The sequence below is a fragment of the Pomacea canaliculata genome, linkage group LG11 (assembly GCF_003073045.1).
Source record: "Pomacea canaliculata isolate SZHN2017 linkage group LG11, ASM307304v1, whole genome shotgun sequence".
NCBI lineage: Eukaryota > Metazoa > Mollusca > Gastropoda > Architaenioglossa > Ampullariidae > Pomacea > Pomacea canaliculata.
The window spans coordinates 19,068,083-19,091,116 of NC_037600.1; the positions used below are offsets into that span (position 1 = coordinate 19,068,083).

Below are 23,034 nucleotides of genomic sequence, written 5' to 3' on the forward strand. Positions count from 1 at the left end.
ACGACATTCTCCATTTAACGCATCTCATTCTTTGTCATCACATGACAGCAAAAGCACCTAATTACAATAAAAGCAAGATCACGGAAACAGTAGAAAGAATGGGGTATGGCGAGGTCGCTATTTGCAGAGGGGCTGAGACTGAAGCGCCTTCCTACCGAAACTATGCTAAGAACACCATGGAGTTTCGGTTCGTATAATGTTTGATTACCGAAACTTAGGAGTATACAGGATAAGTCAAAATTATGCCAACACTTAAATGAAAGAAACCATTCTTTCGCAAAACATAGTCATACGTGCAAGATGCTTTAATTACATGATGATGTACCTGTTCGTCATCGTGCTCAAAACACAATTAACGGCCAGCGAGCTACAAATACATTTTAAAACCCGGACATATTTCGCGAGGAACAGATTATACCACAGTCCGTATTCATGTTAACATTATTTTGACTAACCCTGTGCTGTACTCGAGACAGCTTGAGACGAGATCCTGGTAGGTGACAGATAACTATGGCATCATTAATCGCTGTTCTGATACTCATTACCTTTATTTCTAATTATTATAGGTAGCAAAAATTTAGCCTACTCCGAAATCTGTGAACACACTTGATTATATTCACCATTTATTTTTGAGAGTAGGACGATCAAGACGCCGCCTGATGATGTCGCGACTTTACAATAAAAGTCCTGCTGAAATCCTCAACAAGCTACTTTTCGTGTACCTACATATTTCTCAGTGAAATAATTTCTGTACTGGTATATTGCTTTATTGTATTCAGAAGACGATTAAAAGTACTTATGTAACTATATAGTTAGAACTTATTTTAAAGATTACAGTGTGCTGTTATGAATTAAAAAGAAGTTAAAAAGATGAAATGAAGACAAAGAGGTATATATGGTTGTTTTTTTTGTTGTTGTTTGTTTGCATTAGCACGAGATAATACTTCGTACTCCCTTCATCCCAAATTGCATTTCTTCACCCAGGTCACGAAAAGGTAATTAATTTTCTTTCTTTGCTTATCAATAACATATAAAATGAATTTTTGTGAAAGAAGATATGGTCAGCATAAAAGCTCAATATGAAATATAATGTACGTGCGCCCACCAAAATCTCTAAGGCTCCATTGAGTATTCAATGTGAGAAATGTTCTGAAATATTTTCATAAAAAAGGATTTTTCTTCCGTGGAGTCGCGCTTATGCCAACGCATATTTACCAAAGACATATTTTGTCGCATGAAAACTGAAATCGATTTGACGCTCGATCGTTTGATTAAAACTTAAAGACGACGACAATGTTTCAGTCACTCGCAAAACTGAATAAATATCTCTACAACCGAACCTGTTATTACTGCATGTTTCGTCGTTCGATAGTCGTGTTTTTTGTTTGTTTGTTTTTTGTCTCTTTTCATTCTAAAGTATCTAAACACTCTTCCTTTCTTCCGTTCCATCTCTCTCGCGTAACTGAGGTTTAATGAAAGGATGACCTTCCGCACGAAATGTAGTACCTTGTTTGAACTGTTTGATCTTAACTTTAACTACAAGCAATACAGATTATTCATCAATTTTAAGAAATTGTGTAGATTTGTTAAATGTTAAATACATTTTAATGGTATTTATTGAGTTTATAGATATCTATATTTTTGAGATCTGCAAGAAGCAGGTGCTTGCCAATGGCGCAGTAATACAAAACCGATTCTGTATATAGTTCTGTGAACCAGTAAACTTTGCTGTGGAAGGAGTTTACTAACTAACGTGTTCGCAGAAGTTGAAGCAAGTGATGATGTGATATTATTCTTGATCGTCTTACATCAAGGAATATGCGGAAAATACTCCACAGACGTGAAACATAAGGATTACTGAGTGCTTTCGTTGGAGCTATGCGTGGCACTGGCGTTTATCTTCATGTGTGGCTGGCCGTGCTCCCCCTCGCTGTAGGTGAGTACATTCCGTCACTTTCTCCCGCTTTTAGCTTACTTCATCTCAAATTAACATCGACTATGTCAAGAGTTTCCAAGCCGATCTTCAAATCGGATTTTTGCTTCATTACAGTGATCTTTAATAAATTGTGTGAAATGCCGTTCTTGTTTCTGAGGCACCGGCAGAACAAAGTCTTTGTTTGGCTTCGTCGTCCATTTTGAGCGTTGGGGTGGCTGGAGAAGTGGTGGAGGGGGGTCTGGGGTTGTGTGATGGGCTATGAGCAACACCATCAGTATGTCTCGGCGGGTAGCGAGCAAGCTGCTCTGATTCCAGTACAGAGAAACCTGGAGAAGTGTTTACAGAATTTGCAGACGAGCGAAGGGAGTGTTCTTGAGGGATGCTGAATATGGAATAAAGATCAATATATCACTTAACTGTAGGAAAAGGGGGGCAGTTGGGTTTTCAAGGAAAACGAAAAGAGCTATGGTACCATAATTATAAACGAAGTCAGTCTCCAAGAATGGATCAAGCTCAAGATTATTTACATTTACATTTTTAAATAATAATTTGGTCCTGGCAATTATTCCTGAAGTTGTTATTTGTAGAGGGTAAAGATTTTTGACTACATTGGCATTTCTGACAATTTTGCATTTATCTTTAGTCCAAAAGAGCAGGGGTGGTGTGCATGAGAGCACTTTTTTATGACATAAAATGACTAGCTTAACTGTAGGTTTGACTCAGCAAAGTTCTTGCATACAAGCGACATCAGTGTACATGAGTAGACTTTATTTACTTAAGACAGGGGTCAGGGTAGTGGCCTGCCATCTGTTTTCAGAATTGGTAGGGAGTCTGATTACAGACAAACAGCCAATCAAAATCATAAATACCTGATGCTTTGTTTCCATTTACTTCTGCATTCAGCAGATTTCACAATCTTTGATGAAAGTCTCATGACAGGGAAAAGATGGAATTAATGTCAACTTATATGCATGTAGTTTTTGATATCTGCTAGTAAAATGCTATGAAATTAGCAATACTCAAAAATGTCATAGAGGACAGTTATGTCATGGTGGATGATCAGTGTAATCTAATTTTCACTTAGATACATTTTGCTGAAATCTATAGCTAGCATACAACTAGATATCAAACCAGTTAAATGGAATTTACCTATCTCAAAATATACGCTTTCTCCTGGTAGACAAAGACGCTCTTTTAAAATGCACTCTCTGTACTTTTTAAAACATGATTTCTGCAGAAAGTCACAATAGAACACAGTCTGTCCCAGGAATCTTATTTTTATAAACATGTGACTTCTGCAAAAGGTCATTAATAAAGTACAATCATCTGATGTGATTGTGTAAACTAAGAAACAACAATGAACAAAGGCTTTCAAAATGACCATTGGGCCAAGGAACAATCAGATTCTTTAAAAATGTATTTTATGCTGCTGAAAGTGTAATATATTGCAAACAGTCAGTCACACAGTCTATTCATGAACGTAGATCCCCTATCTACGTCCATGGTCTATTATAAAGTGTACTTAGTTTTTTTTCAGCATACATATAGATCTTAAACTGTCAGTTGTAAATTGCTTTGGTAATATGGTCATAATAGAGATGATGTTTATATAGCAAAAAACATACATGAAAAATGTTGGGTTGTGTATGTAAGAGGGGGTCACAGTGCAGAAGGTCTAAATAAGGTTTTACTGTATTAACATTATGGGAACCAGGGGTTTACCTCTTTTGTGAAAAAATGGGTGAAAGAACATAAACGGCTCATGCCCACAGGCTTGTAAATAGGAGCTGGACTCAGATTTTGTGATTTAATATCTTGGGGTAATGTTTGAAATTATTTTGTACTTCATTTAGCTTAAGATTCATGTGCCACTAGTGGAAATGGACATTGTAACCTAAAAATAAACTGGAACTACTTTCCATGACATCACACACATTCCCATGAAGTGGGTTTTATGGAAGTGTAACAGTTATTTATGACATTTTTTTTCTCAGGGCCATTAGATACCACTGTGAAATACAAAAGAGTGTAATGACAGCATTGTTTTGAAGAATTGTTTTGACCTTAAGTGTGCAGCAAGTGCCTCTCCTTGTGTTTGGGCAGATCATTTTCAGATAAGCTGTTTAAAATTTACAAGTATAGTCTGCATGCTACCACTAGACAGTTTGTGTATATTGCTTGTTATAAGTTTTGCCCACAGAAGTTGCTACCATAAACACCAGTATTGACAAAGAAATGCAGTCATAAAAATATATTAGCCATGACAGGTTACAATTTTTACATATGTATAAATTATAAATGCATCCATAACAGAAGATGGACTTTTGACTTTGTGACTATCCAGAACTCTGCCAGGGTTTAAACAAACCAAAACCTTGCATACATTTAAAAACAAATTATGATAGGCCTTTGTATTTCCTTCTAACCACCACATTAATAGTATTTACAAAGAAAGCATGCATTAATCAGTAGAATAGTTCTTATAATCTCATAAATGAAAAGTTAAATTTTTGACAGTGTAATTATAACATCATTGCATAGTTTGGGGAAACTCTGTGGCCAGCAAGGTCAATGAGGGCATTTTCAGGTCAGAAGGCTGGTGATTAAATGGTGGCTAGGCGCAGTGACTAATTCCCATTGCCTAATAGGTGCCATTGAAGGGATGCAGGAGCTGTGGTCACAATAGGATGTACTATTTTATGTTTACAAGTTAGAGGGCATGATGATATTGTCTAGGACAATTCGAAGTACCTCCCATTTGAATCAGCACATATTTAATTTGCAAGTAGTGGCATTACATAAAAATATGCTGTGATGTCTTCACATATGTATAAAGTATGTGTTTTTATGTAAAAGGCGAAGGTCACATAGTCTCTAATGGCTGTAGGGGCATTGGTTCATTTTGTCTAGGTGCAAGGTGTGAAATGCAGAGTCCGACCTTTTTTTTGGCATGCTAGGTTGGAAGAGGGCCTTTTTCAACTACACAGTGGAGCATGCTTCAAACCACCAGTCTTCTCCTCATCACTTATTAGGCTGCAAAACCTTCAAGAAATCTAATGTACCTGTGGTCTAGAAAATTCTTTTTCACTCAGTCCTAGTTTTTATTGAAAAAACTTGATATGAATAAATGTCCAAAATACATGTATAAAAATGTGCTGCCCCAAAAGTATCCTGTAATTGAGGCACCAACTGACTAACACTTAAAAGGCCTTTTTAAGTAACAAATACTTCCATTCAATTAAACATGCTACAGTCAGGCAGAAACCACCCAGTACTATCAGAGGTGTCACCTGATATTTTGTTATGCATCATATATACCAGAAAATGAAATCATCATTATTTAATTTAATGCAAGCTACATAAAAAAAGCATTTGAAAAATAAAGGATACAGTTTGCTAATGGCTGAGGTGGTTTTTGTGTTACCCTACTCATGGCTGAAGTATTCACTATTGGGGAAACCAAAGGTTACGTTTCACTCCAGTAAGTATTGTATTTCATCATTTATCACGCACCCCAGAGGCTTCGTGGTAATATCACTTACTTTCCTCACCATATGACTACCTGTCTGTACAAAGCAGATAAATTGAATTAAAAGAGCTTTAACTGCTTCTGTGAACTGAATGCCTGAGGCGATCTTTTCAGAACTTGTGAAATGCAGTTGGATTACTGGGATCACATGAAGAGCTGGTTCCCACGCCCTCTTCAAGTGTAGTTAAAATAATCTAAATAAATCAGTTTGTGCCTTTTTTTTTTTGTAAGTATTTTAGATGACGTTTTATGTTGTACATGCATTCATTCACATTAATCAAAATTGTGAACACATGGATTTATTGCTAACGTACATTTAACTTAGCTGTGCCTGTACATGCATGCTTGCACACACAAAGAAGGAATCTTTCACTTTAACTTATGATAAAAGTTTGTTGGTGAACGCCAGTTTTGGAGATTCAAGATTTTATTCCTTCTCTGCATTTAGATTGTGTAAAATATTTAGGCACCACAGTTACCATTTTTAAGTTGAATAGATTTCTGTCAAAAAGTCATTTCTGCCAGAAATTTATTTCTTCAAAACCCAGAGTTATGGTTCAACTGAGGAAAAAAAAAAGTTAATTTGACTTTAGGCAGGAGCTCAAACTCGGTTTGTGTTAGACAAGGAGCCTTGAGCCATTAGCTGATCCTGGTAGCAATTGTTCAGCTTTGCTACTTTTAAGACATAATGAAAAGAGATTGTCTTGAGGCTTTCAAAATCTACTAAAAGAGATAAGTAAATAATAGAGCCAGAACAAAGGGACAAGATTTGAGAATTGGAAGCCAAGGCAGCTACCACTTTCAGAAGTTTTATGAAGTTTAGTTTGCCCCTTCCCATTCTATTTTTGTCAGAAACACCCTTTTACCACTGTTAAATGATAGATTTAGTTTGAGAAAAGCTAGCTTTATTACTTCACCTGAAAGAAAAGATAACAAAAGTGAAGAAGTTGATTGGAGAGGCATTGAGGCTGTGAGTATGGATTCAAATACAGTAGAGATAAAAAAATTCATTTAAAGTAGAATGTAAAATATCACACAGGCTGAAGTAACATTCCTTTACAGAAAGTAAAAGTTAGAGGAAACTGACATCCCTGTGCAAGAGAAATAATTTCATTTTATTTTTCTGAGGATGCTGTTTCTCCATCTGCTGCTGATTTTGACATATGGAATTGTTTTGCATTCAATTTTTTTTCAGGGTACAAGGTTAAAATGCCAAGAAACATTAGCAGTATAATTTTATCAACTTGGGAGATGGTAGACTGTTTTTTGTAAACCAGAGAAATGGGCGTTACACAGGGGCAAGATATTACAAAATATTACATGGTACTGGTAGATTCAGTTACTTCAAGTTTCCTGATTTCCTTTTTGCACAGTATATCAGTCATATGTTCATGGTCTTGTTTTGGAATTTTCATCACAAGTTGTATCCTTCTGCCAAAATATTGGCACAAACTGCTCTGTCATATGCTGAAAACAGAAAGAGTCTTTTATCATTTCAAGATGACTTGGGAATTTTCAAGAAGTTTTCAGTTCTGTTAAATGTTTTTATCGCAGTTTACCAAATGTGTTGACAGTCTCTCCATATTGATTTAGTGTCAATCCTACTTTTATTGATAACGAAAATGGCATAATTTCTCTTCTTTTTTGGGGTGGGGGTGCTTGTGCTTTATTATATTTTCATTGGACCTACTTTTGCATTTGTTGTATAGGACTGGGTTTTGTTTGTTTAAGCTAAATGCTTAAATTTTTTCACTAGGACACATATCTACACAAGCATGATCTTGTAATTATTATGTAAATGTAACTGTTGAACACAGACCTAGATAAGCAAACCAAATTTAATTCAGTGCATGCAATATTGATTCTGAAAATTCTTTGAGCAGTTGAAAAATGAGTGTGCTTATTCAGGTTTTAAATTATCTGCCACTATTCCAATTCATTTGTCAATCCACTGCTTTGTTTAATTGCAGGGTTTCCCTCCTGCTTCCCTGACCCATGCAAGAATGGCAGACCCTGTAAAACAAATGGGAGTTATAGCTACTGCGAGTAAGTATTTGAAGACAAAATATTTTTACAAAACCTTGTGTTGTTCTTACAGCTTTATCTTCAGGTATGTGATAGATTCTAGGCAATCAGAAACGTTTTTGGAATTAATGTTTAGTGTTCTGTGCATGGGAATTTTAAGTAGTTGTCTGGTGTATTCAGATATGGGCAAAATATATTTATATCATATTTTGGGGCGTATGTGCATAGATGTTGCTATACTCCTAGTAATAGGAAATACATCTTGTTGTCTGAGTCCAGCTTCCACAAGTCAATATGACAAACATGGCCCAGCTTTAGAGAGTGAAAGAAAGTTTTGTTGAAAATGGTGGCAGAGCTTTTAGAAACTTATTGATCTTTATAGCTTCACATTACAGCCTAATGCAAGTTTTCTTTAAACTACCTCAAGCCACTTACCTGCAGTTCAATAGTATGAATATGCTGCCTGCAGTTTGCATTAGTTGTCCTGTTGATAGGAGCAGCTGTAGAATTGTTGCTACTTAATAACAGAGAATGTATTCAGTTTCTTAATACTTTAAAGAGGATCTCCTCTCCCCCCCACCCAAAAAAAAACCACCCCCTTTTCAGATCATGGGGCATATTCCCTGAATTCTAGTGTTATTTCTTTATATTCTTATGTTAGTTTTATTTTCTTTCTGTTAGGTTTCTCTTTGCTTGATAAAAATCAGCTAGCCACTGTTGCCCAGTAAATTTGCAATCTGTAAATGATCATTTGAAATATGTATTTGTGTTTGTGTGCATGCGTGAAATGAAGTGAGACCCTTTTCACATAATCATTTTTTTTTTTTGCTGATTCTTCCCTCTTTAACGATTTTATAATTTTATGGGTTTGGGTAGAATCTTGAAATACTTAGATCATAGACGCTGAGTTTTTTCCTGTCAAAACTGCTTCTTTTTATTTTTATTTTTTTATTTTGCCCTAATGATTTTCAAAGGTGCATTGTTATGGATATAGATCAGGACTGAGCAGGTTTGTCTGACTGCCAGTATTTTAAACTTGATTTTTGTCTCATGTTTGTCAGAAAGAATCATAAACTTAGAATTGTTTGCAAGTAAAACACTTGTATGTAAGGCACATTTTCAGCATTGCTGAGAGCTGTCAAGCACACCTTACATTTATTTTTTTAATTTTGTTGTGCTTGAAATGGTTCCTTTTATCATAGTAGATTCAAAGAAAAGAAGCATTAGCCTGTACTTGCTGAACTTTAAATGTAAGGAAGAAAGCTTTCAGGCAGGTTTTATAGTTGTGTATTTTATCACTATTGTAATTTTGTAGAAATACATTTGCATTTTCACAAAGGAAAGCATATAATTTAATCTTTGTTTGCACCACCCTTTTTTGGATCCATGATTTTTTTACCTAATTTCTTTCTCCCTCCCGGCATGAACGATTTCTTAGGGTATTAATGATCTATTAAACGTGCCATGGTGACGTTTGTGAAAACTGATTTGGGTTAATTTAAAGTTTGACATTTAATAACTTTTCAGCTAAAGCATTCAACTTACATTAAAAAAAAGAATGCCTTTTGCTTATTGTGTGATTGGCCCTTTGTATAGCTACCTCATCTGCATGCATTGTTAATGAAGGTGTTTGGGAGACATGAACATAAAATCAAAAAGTAGTGAATAAAACATGATGAAAATAAAATTGTGACAATTATATGTTTTCATTATGGATATACTTATTGAATTTAGCAATGCCAGTGTTTTGCACTGCCTGTATACCAAGAGTTCTTATGATGAAGGTTTAATTAATTCTAGGTGGTCATTACAATAACAAGAGACTAAGAAAAGAGTTATTGTTAGACGTATTCCTTTCAGGTATAATACATAATCCTGTTATAAATGCCTTTAAAAATAGTTTCCTGATGGAACATATTTCTGCCATCAGTATTTTATGGAGGTTACAGTATTTCAGTACAGCAAGCATGGCAGCTCATTTACTCAGCTTATTCTGGAACAGAAAGAACCGGTTCCTTAGACATTGCTGCTTTGAGCATTCTAACACACCCCCAAGCTTGCAATTCTGCTTCAGCTTTGACTCTTTTAAAAAGAGAAGAATTGCGCCCGCACTATTTTTGCCACAGACATGCAGACATGCAGAGCAGACTGCTTTACATGCATCAGTCCTTTGCAACCTTGACATCAGAAGCACACCCCCGCAATTGCTGTTACCTTCATGCAGCAAGTGACCTAGATAGCACTCTTTGCTGAGAAAAGGTAGTAGTCTGCAGAATTTAGAAATAATCCCCTATTTAAAATCCATTTTTCCATAGGCCAAATAAATTACTTCATGTTTATTGTTATTCTGACAAATGCTTTTTTTCATAAATTTAAGCAGTAGTGACTATTCCAGTGAAAAATGGATCATCTTTGCATGGCTACTTTTGTGCTCTTTGGAGCTTACCAAAATAAAGCACTGTGGATGAAATGTGAATAAACAGCTAGTTACTTAGACCACATGAGATCTTTCCATTTTTTTCATGCTGTTCCAGCAACTTTGTGAACACGGTTGTTAGAAAAGCTAGTTTTAAAATACAAAACTGATTCCATTTGTAGCATTAATTAACCTCTCAAACTCAAAACTGAAGAAAGGAAAAAAAATGGTTTTTGAGAAATTAAATTAAAATTTTGCAACTCACCTGTTTAGAAAGTGCCACAACCAAAATATAGGGACTTACATCAGCTTGTTGTGCAGCCTGGCTGAACTAGTAAAGCTCAGAAAATGTCATCTGCCAAAGTACCAATGTAAGGAACATAGTTGTGCTGTTGCTGAATGTAGAACAACTTAGCTTTCATTATTTCCCAACTACTTCATATATTTCGTGCATCATAACTATACTGCCTCAAAGTTATGCATGATTGGCACAGTGCATTGGAGTGTTGATAAGACAGACACTTTTAAAGAATATTAAAGTTTTTGATAAACTTGAGAATTTTGGATCAGATGTGGTTGCCATGTGCTGTTGGACAGGGTAAGCTTTCTGTTTGCTCACTGACCATTTCATCTTCCCCTCTTCACTGTTCACTCAGCACTTTATATGTGCACTTAAAAGACATTATACAGTTCAGGCTTTGTGCTTTTTTTTCTCAGTCTGTGTGTGTGGAAGCCTGCATCTATCTTTTTCGTACACCATGTAAATCCATATTCATTCAATCCTAACCAACTGTTTTGCAGTACTCATATTGTGTACACAAAGTTAGCACACTGTGTCTTGATTTGCTCCAAAGCATATTTATTGTAATTGTTATTTTATTCCTTATTAAATAAATCACTAGCAATTTCAAATGAAAATCAACAGAATTTAGGAATGGTAAATCCAAGGTTGACAATAAAATCACAGGGGAGCTGCAGATTCAGACGGAAAGAAATGAAATTCCTAAGCTGTCTTTAGTCCAGTAACATTGATGTATAGAACATGTGTGAAACGAAAAATATTACTTCCATCACTTGTATGTTCACTCCCGAAGAAAGTCTATTAAGCTCTGTCAGGCACATCTCAAGTATTTGACTTAAGCAGACTAAAGATCTGTTGGCGAGTCTGTTTGCATCTTCATGCCTTCAAGGCTGTTAAACGACAGTGTATTTTGTCACATAAGTTTTTACTTTGTTGTGGAAGACAAAAAGACTGCTTCGTGGAAATTTATGGCTCGCCTTACAAATAACCATAGCCGGCGGGATAACACCAGAGTGACATAACACTGGTTTTTTTTTTTCTTTGTGGGAGTGGGATTTTGCAGGTGGAGAATTTGTGCTTTGCAACAGTATACTTCAATGCTGCGCATGCAATGGCGCAATTTGCAGATTAACTTTGCTAATATCTATTGATGCCTATTTTTTTTTCAAAGGCAAATCATGGTCATTATGAACAGAAATTTGTTTAATAATTTTATCAAACCAAGCCATAAAAGAGTAGTTTAAAAGAGATTTATTTATATAGAGTGTTTTCACCACCACTGAATAGGTGCACTACACCCACATATAAACAAAGGTACAGGAGCTCTCCAGTATTGAGCAGTTATCAAATGCACCTTGCAATCATTCACACAAAATCAAACAGAGAGAGAAAAAGAAACATGAGAACATCCAGACAGAAGTATCACTACAGAGATCAGAGCACACGCCCGGTAGAGCAGAAACCGGGGAGGGGGAACCACCCCCTAAAAAAGGATACTGAGGAAGCAAGAATGTGAACCTCGTACACTGTCATAATGGAGTTTGCCTACACCACTGATATATTTACTCTATCGACATGTCACCAAAAGACACACTAAAAGCTAAAGACACTGTAAAAAGATAGAGGTGATCTGATAACCTGTTGTGAGGAGGGTTTTTTTTTAACTGAGGGTTTATTGTTGTCATGATGCAGAGGGTGAACTAGGTGACAACCGTGACCTCCCGCAGAAGCCGTGTAGATGAATTGCTTTTGTGATCATAGTCGTTGTTTACGGTTGATACTGTCATACCATCTCCCTCTATGAGATACTCTGTGTGTGTGAGGGAGAATTAAAAATAAATATCCACTAAAGGGTATGTGGCTAGAAAAAAATAGATTGCTGGATGACCGAAATCAGTTCGCATAATGTTAAAAAATATGTCCCTGCCTGCAGTCAGAAAAGACTGTCACAATGTCTATTTTTCAACCGAAGGAAGCTCAGAACTGGATCCTCTGGCGAGGTGTGGTTGCGGCCCTATGCTCCACTGGAGGGCAAACAGGATTAAGATGTCTATTTTTGATTGGCGTCTCACCCAAATGTCTACCCCTCTCTGGGCCCTGAGTTCATTGGTGCAAACTTTTGATCTCGCCTATTTTCTCCTAAAAAACATACCAAAAAGAAATAACATTCGTGTTATTCAACGTCTTCATTCCAGCTTTTGCTGTCCTTCATCCTTTTTCGTTGCTCAGTCTTGCATTGTAGTCTGCCATTGTTTTAGGCCTTTTTAGGATTTCCCTCTTCCTGGTGCAAACGGTCCTATAGTTGTAGTTCCTCCAAATTTGTAGAATTTTACACACAAAAACATCAGTTTCGTACTCCGATATATATATATTTGTAGCTTTTACGAATTCAGAGTGATAGGGGGATATTGTTTTTCAAACAAAAATTTCTTAAATTGCTGTGTGTGTTTGATCCCACTAATTTGACAAATCTGTCTTTGGCCTCCGAGATAGTTTAGAGCAGTTAACTATATCAAAACATCATTACACTGTATCATAACCACACATGCAGAGTTCTGGCCTGCATGAACACATGCGCGCCACTTATCGTGAAGCACCTGATCACACCTTTCACGGTTTTCAGTCTGCAACTTGACGGAAATGGTTTCATCTGTACTCTCCTTTAACGTGTGCAATTACTTTGATAGAACAGATTCTAAAGCTGTTGTTTCGTCTGCACACTCGCACATATACCAGATCCTTGGATGTTTTGCATTAGTTTGTGGAAAGTTATAAACAAGTAACATTGGTAGTCTTTATTGGTTATTTTTGTAGTTGCGTCCCCCAGTCTGCGATTATCCCTTGTTTATACTCGTTTTCCTTCACACACGCACACAGAGAACAGAGAGCCAGTACAAAATAAAGTGTTGTTAGGCCGTCTGCCAATGACTGTCGATTGGCCTCCATTGATTGTTTCTGTTGTCGCTGTGTCAGTGAGACCGCCTCTCGCGTCCCATCGCTGACCTTGCGAAGACTCAGTGTCTTTGCCAGCGCCGATGCATCAGTTACAAGCAAATGTAGTCGGTTGTCATGGAAACTACGTTCCCGGAGACAGCAGAAGGAAGTCGAGCAAACGTGCAAGGGTATGAAATGCGTAAACCGAAACTGTGTTAGGCGCTCTTGGAATAGAGGATTAAAAACAGATTGTACAAGTGTTATAAAATATAAATATTTGAAATGTTATTAAATGCTTTGTATTGTCGTACCTTTTGCCTCTTCTTCCACCCCTCTCCTCATCACCACCGGCAAAACGTGCACGCAACACAAATTGGTAGGACTCGTGTCAGTTGCCAAGTGTTTAGAACATAATATGCAAGTGAATATCACTTATTATGTCCTCAACAAACGTGCCTAGTCTATGACTATGACACCAGAAACGTGTTTTGTACTAAGTGTACAGCCACCCATTCTGGCACCTGGTACCCGGAAACGCGCTTATTCAATGGACAAACACCCGTTTATCGTAATAGGCGCCGAAATTCGGGTGAGTGGTTGAAAAGCGTTGCATATGCAGTATTAGACAGGGGAAATATTAGAGAAATTTTGCGATCTGCACATAGATGATAAGCTTAATGTTTATTGTGATTAAATTTGTAGGGGATCATATCTCTGGTCTGTTTTGCAGATGTGGCGACGAGTTCTGGGGGGAGTACTGCCAGGACCGCAACCCATGTTTGAACTACTGTATGAATGGAGGTGTGTGTCGCATCGACAACTCTACTGGCGGCAAGACTTGTCTGTGTCCTGTCGGTAAGTTTCCAGAACCGACATAAGACTGGTGAGAAATGTAGGCTCTATCGAAGAGAATGAACGGGATGAAAGATTCGCGCTGGATGCTATGTTTCTTTGTCAAAAATGTTCTAAAATATAATTTCTGAGCACTTATGTAAGTTATGCTATTTTTATGTCACTGGCTATAATGGCACGTTGTGTCAGTGAGTGTATTTTTATGTCACCGTGTGACCCTCTGGCAGGCTTTAATGGCACGCTGTGTGAGAACATCCACCCCGCCAGCGCCTGCTACCGAAACCCATGTCAGAATGGCGGCAAGTGCACCAACCTGCTCACCCTGCAAGACTACATCTGCACCTGTCCGTCAGAGTACCGCGGTGAGCAGCCTTTGCTTGAAGCTTCCACAGAGGACAATATGGGGGTGGGGAGGGTATTTGTACTTGTGACCTGGGCTACAACATCCCCTGGACCACTTCCAAAACACGTTTGCTGCACCCTATACTTACTGCAGGAAGATCTTTTTGTTTCATTTTGGTGGTTCTGAAATTGAAGTATGAAAACAGTTATAAATATCATCCTATTCTTCGTCAACCATAATCATTTTATTTCAGCTGACACTAGCGCCCTTCTTTGTGTGTGTGTGTGAGAGAGATCTTTTAGACCACATGGCAGAACATAATACTAATCGGAAATCTGATATTCCCAGTAATTTCTCTATCTTCTTCTACTCACTGTTTGCACCCGCGTTAATGCCAATGCTGTGAAAGTATGTGTTGTTGTTTTTTTAATTGTGCGTCAGGCGATCACTGTGAGTCGTTGGACTATTGTTCCTCCATGCCCTGCATGAACAAGGCCACATGTCGCTCACTGGAGGACGGCTTCGAGTGCGACTGTCAGCCCGGCTTTCGCGGTCGCACGTGCACGGTTGACGTTGATGAGTGCGTGGAAGACCCAGGCTTGTGCAAGAATGGTGGCACCTGCAACAACTTACTTGGGACCTTTTCGTAAGCATGTTTCGTTTTCCCGGTGAAGCTGTTAATGGCAATAGAATTGGGTACACTTTAATGTTTAGCTATTTTTGTTTTGATCGCAGTCACGAATACCATTTGTACGGGTAAATTTCCAAAAAGTAATGGACAGGAAGTTTAGTTTGAGGGAAAGCATTAGATATGTGCTTTACTCCTCAAGCTTTTAGTCCTCTTTACGCTCATGCAACCAATTTTTTTAGTACATTTAGCAAACAACAGCACACTCAATAGAATAATAGAGAAGGATGGAGATTTCCACTAAACTGCAAGGTATTTGTGATGTGTACCATTTGTTTCCGGCAGGTGTGAATGTGTGAGGCAGTACACCGGTACCCATTGTGAGGAAAGGTACATTCCCTGTTCACCCAGCCCCTGTCAGAACCGCGGGACTTGCATGCCATCAGGCGAGCTAGACTATAACTGCCTCTGTCTGTCAGGTGAGTCTCAAGATCATCACAGCAATATTTCCTCCCATCTGACCATTATGCATGAGCACCAATTCGGTCTCTGTCTTTTTCGTCCGTTAGTCCACATCCAGCTTTCTTAATTTTTATTAGAAGGTTTTTTTCCTGAATAGAAATAAACAAAAATTGGCAATTTTTACTGTTAAAATATATAAAAGACAGATATACTCTCGTGCTATCTTTATCTTCAGTACAGGTAGCAAACATGAATCCTTAATACATGCAGTCCTAATGGTGTCTGTTACCTGGTCAGAATATATCTGCTAATTGCTTCTGATAATGGTTCATGAAGTTTTGCTGTAGAGGTTGATTAATAGGCTTAATTAAAAGATCAAGTAAAAGCTTTGCATGTGTAATGGGTGTGTGCACTCCTTTGACTCTGTTGAAGTAAATCTCTGTTTTACACAAATGCATGAATGTGTATGCATATATCCAGACACACACATATACTGTACATATCTGCATGTTGTAGATATAACAATAGATGCATCAATACATTTGATTTGTATTGTGATTTACAAAGAAAACTTTTACTCATATGCTTTTTAGACAAAGATTTCAGTTATTCAATAAATTTACAGTACATTTAGAATTATTTTTAAGTATAAAATTCCAGTGCAGTCCTTCTGTGTCTTGGTGGTTGCATTCACATTGATGCAAAGTTTTCCCCATAAGAAAATCCTTGCTACATCTGTAGATGGCTTCATGTGTCATTTGTGTTTTTTCTCCATTTTGAGATGCTTCCATTGGTTGAATTTATATTTCCATGTGATAGAATATGTCTACTATTCATCATTTCATAAACAACAAAAACAATTGAAATGACATGATGAATATTTATGCATGAAAATTGTTTTATTTCTTTTCATTATCATTGAAATTGCCTTCTTAAAATATGCTACTTTTTAATAAAGTAGAGATGCTTATTTTTTTTTAATTGAGCATTATAAGAAATAGTTCCAATAAACATTAATGCATATTCAATGTAGTAGGAAGCATTATCATCATTTGATCTTCCAGCAGATCTGACCACGTGTCTTTTTGTTCGTTTGTATTGTTAATTAGGTCTGTAATGTTTGGTTCTGACCACAAGAAAACATTACCTTATCACTTCTTCCCGCCCCCCCTCCCCCATCCACTTTCTCCCAGGCCCAGCAATTAGGAGACGGCAGGTCGAGGCAGGCAGCGCGTTGCATCAGTCTACGTCTGGCGCAAGTGGCGGTCGCAGGCGCTGCCTTGTCATGCTCTGATGACTGCACAGATATAAGCTCTCGCTTAGCCCGCGGGGACGGAGGGGGGAGCCTGGGAAAGTAGTTGTTCGGCTGCTGGGATGGTTACAGCGCGCTCTCAATGGTTTTTGGTTGCAAATGCACTGGCTTGCTTGGAATGGAAAGGGAAAAGAGGTAGAGCTGTGGCGTAACATTCTTTAAGAGGAAGGGGGTGCATGGTGAACCTTTGTTTTTGATAAGGCGTGTAGCTGATGTATATCAGCCTTACCTTCAATTTTTTCCTTCTCTTCCCCTCTCTATCCACTTTGTTACCATTTGCTTGCGCGCACACGTTAGTTATAGTGCTGAGTTTTAAAGCACGTGCTACCTTGGCGGCTGCTGCTGCTGCTGCCTTGTGGCCGAGATCACGCGAAGAGAATGATGTGCCGTCAACGCTGGCCAGCTTTCGCGTAGGGTCGCAGGTCGCAGGGTCGCTGGCTTCTTGGTCAAAAATCCGCCAGCGCTCAAAGCGCGAGGCGCTGCTTGCACCGCAGCGCGAAACGTGGGTGCACCAGCTTTCTGTCCACCCCCCTTCCTCCCAGCCATGCCAGCGCTAACTGCCCACAGTGGGGGCCTTGTCAGGACAAGCGGGCCGCCGTCACAAGGCCGACTGTGTGCGTGCGTTCGTGTGTCGCAGCCCCTGCGCTCCGTCACCGCCAGCAAGTGTCTGTTTCCGCAATTCAACGCGCTTACACGAGGCTCGAATTGGTGGCCACCTTTTTTTCTCAGGACGCTCGCGTTCTGTCTTAAAATAGACGGCAGTACTTTCTCTCCTTGCCCTGTTGTCAACACAAGTCAAGCACACTGTAGTCAACGAGCGCAGTGTCAAATGTGCAGGGTTTAATCTCGGTTGAAAGTCATTCTTGGATTGTGCCGGAGGATCAGTAGTGAATAGATCACCGGTACTCGAGTAAGGATGCTGTCGGTGGTTCAGCAACACTGAACTTGAACTAAGCCATCCTGTTGTGGTAGACACCTTTTCGGCGACTAGCGGTGAGAGGAAGGATCGTGCGTGCAAGACCCGTGGCGACTGCTGCTTCGCCTTGTGGTGCATACTAGACCCGCCTAAAGGAATTTCAAGTGTGCGCTGGACAAAAGAGAGGGGTAGGGGGGACTGGACGCGGTCGTAAGGTTAACCCGACATGCAGAGCGCGAGGAGGACTTGAGAGCATGAGGTTAAAAGTTGGCAGTTACTATTCGTGTGAGCAAGAGGGGCAAGGGTTTTATGCTTGCCTGGCCTGACAGCTCGCTTGATACGACTGTGAAAGTAGGCGAGCTTTGTCGAGTGCGCTTTGGAAAATTTCACGTGAAGTGTAGCGAGGAAGATTTCAGCGGATTCCACAGGCAGTGAGGCACACGCTCAACAGTGCAGCGATTCGTTGGATGTGATTTTTGCGCAACCTCCGCCAACCCCCATCCCCTCAGCGTCACTCTGCTAGACGCACTTTCTCGATAGAGGAGACAGCTGAGAGGCAGTGTACCTGCAGCAGTGGTAGCCAGTCGCCTGCCGTTCACATCATGGCGGCGAGGACGGTGCGAGTGGTTGGGTTATGAAAGTTTATACAGGCGGTGGATTGTACAGTGGATATGACAGGCGGACATACACTTAGTGCAGCGAACTTGGCATGGCTTATGTGCCTGTTGGTGTGGGCTAGTTGCTGTGAGTACTTTACTACCATCGTGTCTTCTGTATTGCTGATTTCCCTTAATCGCTTGCAGTTATACCCCCTTTAAAGATGACAATCACAGAAATGATCGTTGAGGTGCGCTTCGTGTCCTATATTTTCAGTGCCTTGAAGTGATAACTCTATGTTTAATACAAATGGTATCGTGAAATTTGGAGTCATTGATTTATGACTTAATGTTATAAGCAAAGATAGCCACCAAAAATAAATACCATTCCTTGATAGGATGGGCATCATTTCTTTCATTTTCACTTATTTAAAAGAGGTCATTTCACATATGCATGTGCACATACAATAGTAGAAAGATATTAGAAATATTGCTAGTTTTGTATCTTTAAAATCCTATTTCATCATAAATGGATGTTATCTGCTTGCATTTAATTTAGTGATAACAATGATTGGAAAAATGCTTCACATAAATAATATTCATATTGAGTCACCAACAACCATGCACCCATATTCGCAAAGAACTGACACAGGTTATGCACACTAATGGTCAGTACAGTGTCACAGTGAAGTTGCCGTTCTGAAAAGATGTGTCTTGAGTATAGACTTATAGGTAGTAAAAGAATCAGAGTGATGAAGGCTACGAGTAATCCATTCCAGGTGATGGTGGTATTCATAAAAATGTAATGCGATTTTAATTACATGCTTATGAACATTCAGTATAGTTTGTCACTCTAGAGCTGGACCCTTATATTTGCAGGTGGAGATTTTAACTATAAGAAAGGGTTGGGGATGGTTACAAAGTGAATAAAAATGATCTCACAAGAACTTGCTAGCTTCTCACCAGCTTTACCAAACATCTCACCACTGTTGGTAACCCACTATATCAAACATCTTGGCTAAAACACTTCTTATGACTTCTTGGTTGTGCTTTGTAAAGCATTGCACAAAAAAGTAAATGCCTTACAGATAGTGCTCAAGGAGGATCTACTGAAACATGAGGTTGTTCCATATCTGGTAACAGTTAAGTTTTTGTTGAAATGAATTGTGTGGGATGCTGGGCCTCTTGATACTGACATACAGATACCAGAATGGGTGTTATTAAGTCATGGTATTGCATATATATACTGTAGTAGTTTGTGGACGCTTGGTGGGTTTTTTCCCCCATCTGTTTCTGTGTGAATGTTAAATTTCTCTATTCACTCTTTAATATATAGGGTAAGTTATCAGTTATAGTTTCACGCTAAAAAGAGAAGAAAATGTTGGTTCCGAAAGTTTCTATTGGTTATGATAAGGGTTCATTAATAGAAGATTTTGAAGTTTTTTCCCCTGAGACATTAAGTGACACTATTGTGGCATTATTTATTAACCCCCCTTAGCACAACATAAAAATATAACATTACATTGTGAAGGCAACAGTGGATGAAGTTTGTTTTTTTATTATTGCTGCTCTGAGGTAAACAGACCAAAAAACCTATAATTTTCGGAAAGGAGAAACTCTGAACTTTGCAATAAAAGTAATAAAATGTGTGCTTGCATATACATTCATGGATGTGTCTGTATGCATGCGCATGCCTGCATTATATGTGATTTATTTATTAAGACTAGCATGGTGCTTGTATTCCTATGCTCTTCGTGTCCCATCCTCAGTATAGGTTAAGAGGAGCTAATTAATATGCATAAAATGATAAAACCTTTGGAAAGATGTAGGAGTCTTGTTTTATGGTTTTGAACCAAAGCATTTTAAGAAGAGTTCCTTGGAAGTTGCAGATGCAGCTGAAGAAGCTGGATAAAGAGAGGGTTAAAAAAAATGGAACAGAACAGTGGAGATGAGAGGGGCAGGAAGTCTTTATTTGGTGTAAATAGCACTAGGCCCTGTGTGCTCTGGGCAGCCCTCGCATTCTGCAGCATCTTGGCCAACAGAAAATGTGTTTGTCTTGGGGCTGCTTACCCTCGCAATCACCAGCCTTCTTGGCAGCTCAGCTTCAGCTTTTGTTTGCTCCATGGAACACAGCATAAAATAACATGAAATCATAGCAACTGATGGCCTTGCATGTTTAACTTCTGCGAGGAAAAGAAATGCCCAGCATAGATTTCTCATTGATTTTCCTGCTGTCACATCTCTTAGTTTTGCAATATATCACCTAATCTTGCTCTATTTTTAAACACAAAATTCACAAACCTTAGTTTGTAAATACCAAGTGTAATATGCTGCCCTTAGCTGTTAGCTTACATTCTCTTTGCTTTAGAAATGTACATAATGCAAGAGAAATTCAGTTCGTGTTAATTTGCCAGTGTAATGACTTAGCATCTAACTTTTAAAAACATGAGCATCTAGATTGGAGAGTTATTGTATAGTTTATGATAAACCAGACATATAAAAGGCAATATTTTGTTACGACTTTATGAAATGTCATCATGAATGACATTAGTGACAATTTAAATCCATAAAACATGGTACTCACAATTAAAACACTTTCTTTGACACTTTAGGTGTTAAGATCACAACAGTGTTAATCAGGGCTTCTGCTAAGGCTAAATTCTTTGGGGTCCCAGGGACCCCTTCTTCAGATTTTTAAGGGGTCCCTGTTCTTTGCCCAAATTTGAATGGGACCCCATTGACGAAAATTGAAGGGGTCCTCCAAACTTTTAATGCGTACTGTACGCAATTTTTTGCGTAAGCAGAAGCCCTGTTAATATTTTTAACTGGCAGACAGAAAATTTATTGAGTGTTATGGGCTAGAAATACTGATCAGTAATGTCAGTGGCACTTTATTGTCATTGTTATCTTTGCCAACATCTCAGGGAAGCTTCTGTAGATGGCAACAATTTATGTTGTGTAAATTTAACACACAGACCCCATACTTTCTTACCCACCCCCACCCATTATAATGGTTTAAATTCATTGCGCTTATCAGCTATGACCTCCATCCAGTCCTATTTATTTGCTAGCAGTATGGCAGACTTGTTTATGCTGCATTTATTAAACATTTAAAATGTTCAAAGTAGATACGCCATAATGAGTATGTTTAAGGTGTATATTAAAAATATTGTTATAAAAGTTCTAGTTCACATAGAATCAGCTAGATTAGAGTGGCTTATTGTCTTTATTATTTTGCTTAAGCAGATTATCATTATTATTTTTCTTAAACAGAGTTTTTTTTAAACAGTCATTTAAACTTCGTTTTTCTCTTGACATTTTCTTTCTTGCTCTTATTGTATTGAAAAGATTTTATGTCAAATTTGGTTCTCCTTTGAGTTCTTCTGCTTAACAGTCTAACTGTAAACAGATGTTTGGAAAGCTCAAGTTAAGGATAATGAATATTGATTTATGTGAATATTCACATGTCTGCAGGTTTCAGAGGTCGCAACTGTGAGGTTGATATAGATGACTGCTCAGACAACAAATGCCACAATGGGTCAAAATGTATTGACCTTGTAAATGGATACAGATGTGAATGTCCTCCAACTTACAAAGGTAGTGACAATAATTTATGTGATTGCATGCATATGTGCATTCTTACTGTAATATTTCTTGTGGACAACCCAGTCATGAGTGTTTGTTTAACCTTTGTACATTTATTGTTTCGGTGTTTTGGATGCATGATTTAAGGGGGAAAGGTACGTGTTACCTGTTTGGAAGGGAAGAGAGGATGTTGCAGGTTGAAAAAAAGGTAATGAATAGCAGTAACATACATTTTGACTGCAACCTTACATTATGTTCACTTGAAATGTGAATAGAAAATGCTAAGTCATATTTTTATTGTTATGCATTTGCTATAGATATATCTGTCATGTGACTGAGACTGACTGTATTGCATTGCTTTGTAACACATGTTGCTTGAATAAGAAAACATTTCTTTACACCATCTGTTTCAATTTTGGTTGGACACAGGGCAGTATTGTAATGAAGACGTTGATGAGTGTGGTAATGTGACTGGGACACCATGTCAGAATGGAGGAACTTGCCTCAACTACCCTGGAGGCTACCAGTGCATCTGTGTGAATGGCTGGACCGGGAAGAACTGCACCATTAACGAGGATGATTGTGCCAAACAGCCTTGCTACAATGGTGGCACATGTCTTGATCGCGTGGGATACTTTACATGCGAATGCCCTCGAGGCAAGACAGGTAAGCACACAAAAAGGTTCTGAACAGATGGAAATCATTCTTAAACAGTTAGCAATCTGTGATACCGAAGTCTATTTTTTCTTACATATTGGAATTTCTCAACTCAAGCTCTAATTAAAGGATTATGAGCTTGAGGATAGCTGAAGCATTTGTTAAACTGTTTGTTTATAGCAGCATCTATTGCTGTTTCACTCTGGAACTTATTAATGCTTGCATAATTCAGTTCTGTCTGAATAAAATGAGATGCTTGACTAACATGAGGTATCATTGCATATTGATACAGCAGATGTATTTCTTTTCTTCATGTTTGCATTCTTCAGCTTTGTGCTGCTCAAGTCTTATTCTGTGAACTAATTATTTTTTCCTAAAATTGTTTATCCAGATGGTAATGTGATGTTCTAATTTCTTAAGACTGTATTTATGAATGTCAAATCTGCTGTTACACTTCAAACCTTTGGGAATGCTTCTTTGATGAAGATTTTTTAAAATTAAAAATTTCTGCTCAACAGGATTGGACCTTTTGAATGTTAATT

General features: G+C 38.2%; 1 protein-coding gene across 3 annotated transcripts in view; it reads left to right on the plus strand.

Moving 5' to 3' along the window:
• Nucleotides 1-1,691: 1,691 nt before the first annotated feature.
• The window catches only part of LOC112575378 (neurogenic locus notch homolog protein 1-like), a 50,786-nt gene continuing 29,443 nt past the window's right edge, over nt 1,692-23,034 (plus strand). For 2 of the 3 annotated variants that reach the window (XM_025257201.1, XM_025257202.1), the window contains exons 1-8: nt 1,692-1,936; nt 7,436-7,511; nt 13,872-13,996; nt 14,221-14,355; nt 14,778-14,982; nt 15,310-15,443; nt 21,725-21,847; nt 22,265-22,501. In XM_025257201.1, coding sequence (XP_025112986.1) covers nt 1,879-1,936; nt 7,436-7,511; nt 13,872-13,996; nt 14,221-14,355; nt 14,778-14,982; nt 15,310-15,443; nt 21,725-21,847; nt 22,265-22,501 — 1,093 coding nt within the window. In that variant the 5' untranslated portion in view covers nt 1,692-1,878. Of the gene's footprint in view, nt 1,937-7,435; nt 7,512-13,871; nt 13,997-14,220; nt 14,356-14,777; nt 14,983-15,309; nt 15,444-17,326; nt 18,399-21,724; nt 21,848-22,264; nt 22,502-23,034 lie in introns of those variants that run through there. The other variant, XM_025257203.1, reaches the window with a different exon arrangement.